This window comes from Acanthisitta chloris, unplaced genomic scaffold, assembly GCF_000695815.1.
Source record: "Acanthisitta chloris isolate BGI_N310 unplaced genomic scaffold, ASM69581v1 scaffold35964, whole genome shotgun sequence".
In the NCBI taxonomy this organism is placed as follows: Eukaryota; Metazoa; Chordata; class Aves; order Passeriformes; family Acanthisittidae; genus Acanthisitta; species Acanthisitta chloris.
The window spans coordinates 20897-21732 of NW_008668244.1; the positions used below are offsets into that span (position 1 = coordinate 20897).

General features: G+C 38.5%; 1 protein-coding gene across 1 annotated transcript in view; it reads left to right on the forward strand.

Moving 5' to 3' along the window:
* The first annotated feature begins 324 nt into the window (after nt 1-324).
* The window catches only part of SPAM1 (sperm adhesion molecule 1 (PH-20 hyaluronidase, zona pellucida binding)), a 4999-nt gene continuing 4487 nt past the window's right edge, over nt 325-836 (forward strand). The window contains exon 1 of the mRNA XM_009072818.1: nt 325-836. This exon is cut by the window's right edge and continues 445 nt beyond it. Within this exon, the coding sequence (XP_009071066.1) occupies nt 325-836 (512 nt within the window).

An 836-nucleotide genomic window follows, 5' to 3' on the forward strand; every position in this document is an offset into this window, starting at 1 on the left:
ATTACAGTGCATTCAAAATCACAAATGGTATTTATTTCATCGTCAGAAATGAAATATTCATAATTTCTTACTTTATATACATTTATCTCTTTTTCAGCATTAGGTCTGAGAAGTTGTTGAAAAGATTCCTGTGGGCTGAAATGAAAAAGAGCCTTGTATAAAGGACACCCTGTTTTACACCTAAGGAATATTGCTCAATAGGTATTAATCTGAAGAAATATATTGCATGGTAAAGTTTTTCACAGACTACCAATCTTCTGAACACCCAGAGAGGATCTAATTTTTGTCTGATCAGAAGCACCTCATGTCACTGCACGTACTACAATGGAAACTCTAAGACAAATACAAAGTTTTGGCATCTGTATTACTTGTACATATCCTGTAGTGTCTGGTGTGGTGTTCACCACTCTTCTAGTTTCTTGCTGCTCATCTCTGAACATAAGAGCTCGTCCACTTGTTTCTAACTTACCTTTCCTTTCTATCTGGAATGCTCCTACAGAACTTTGTACTGAACGGACTGGAGTGCACCTGGACATGAATTTTTTTCCTCTCATTGGAAGCACACTGAAGACATCTGTTGGGCAAAACATTACTCTCTTCTATCCAGACAGGCTTGGCTACTATCCTTACAAAAATGAAGTCACAGGAGAGGAATTCAATGGAGGATTCCCTCAGCTCTCACTGCTGGAGAATCATTTAAAAAAAGCCAAAGAGGACATCCAGTTCTACATTCCTTCGGATGAACAGTTTGGATTGGCTGTCATTGACTGGGAAAACTGGAGACCTGTGTGGATAAGGAACTGGGGATCAAAAGACATTTATAGACAGCAATACAT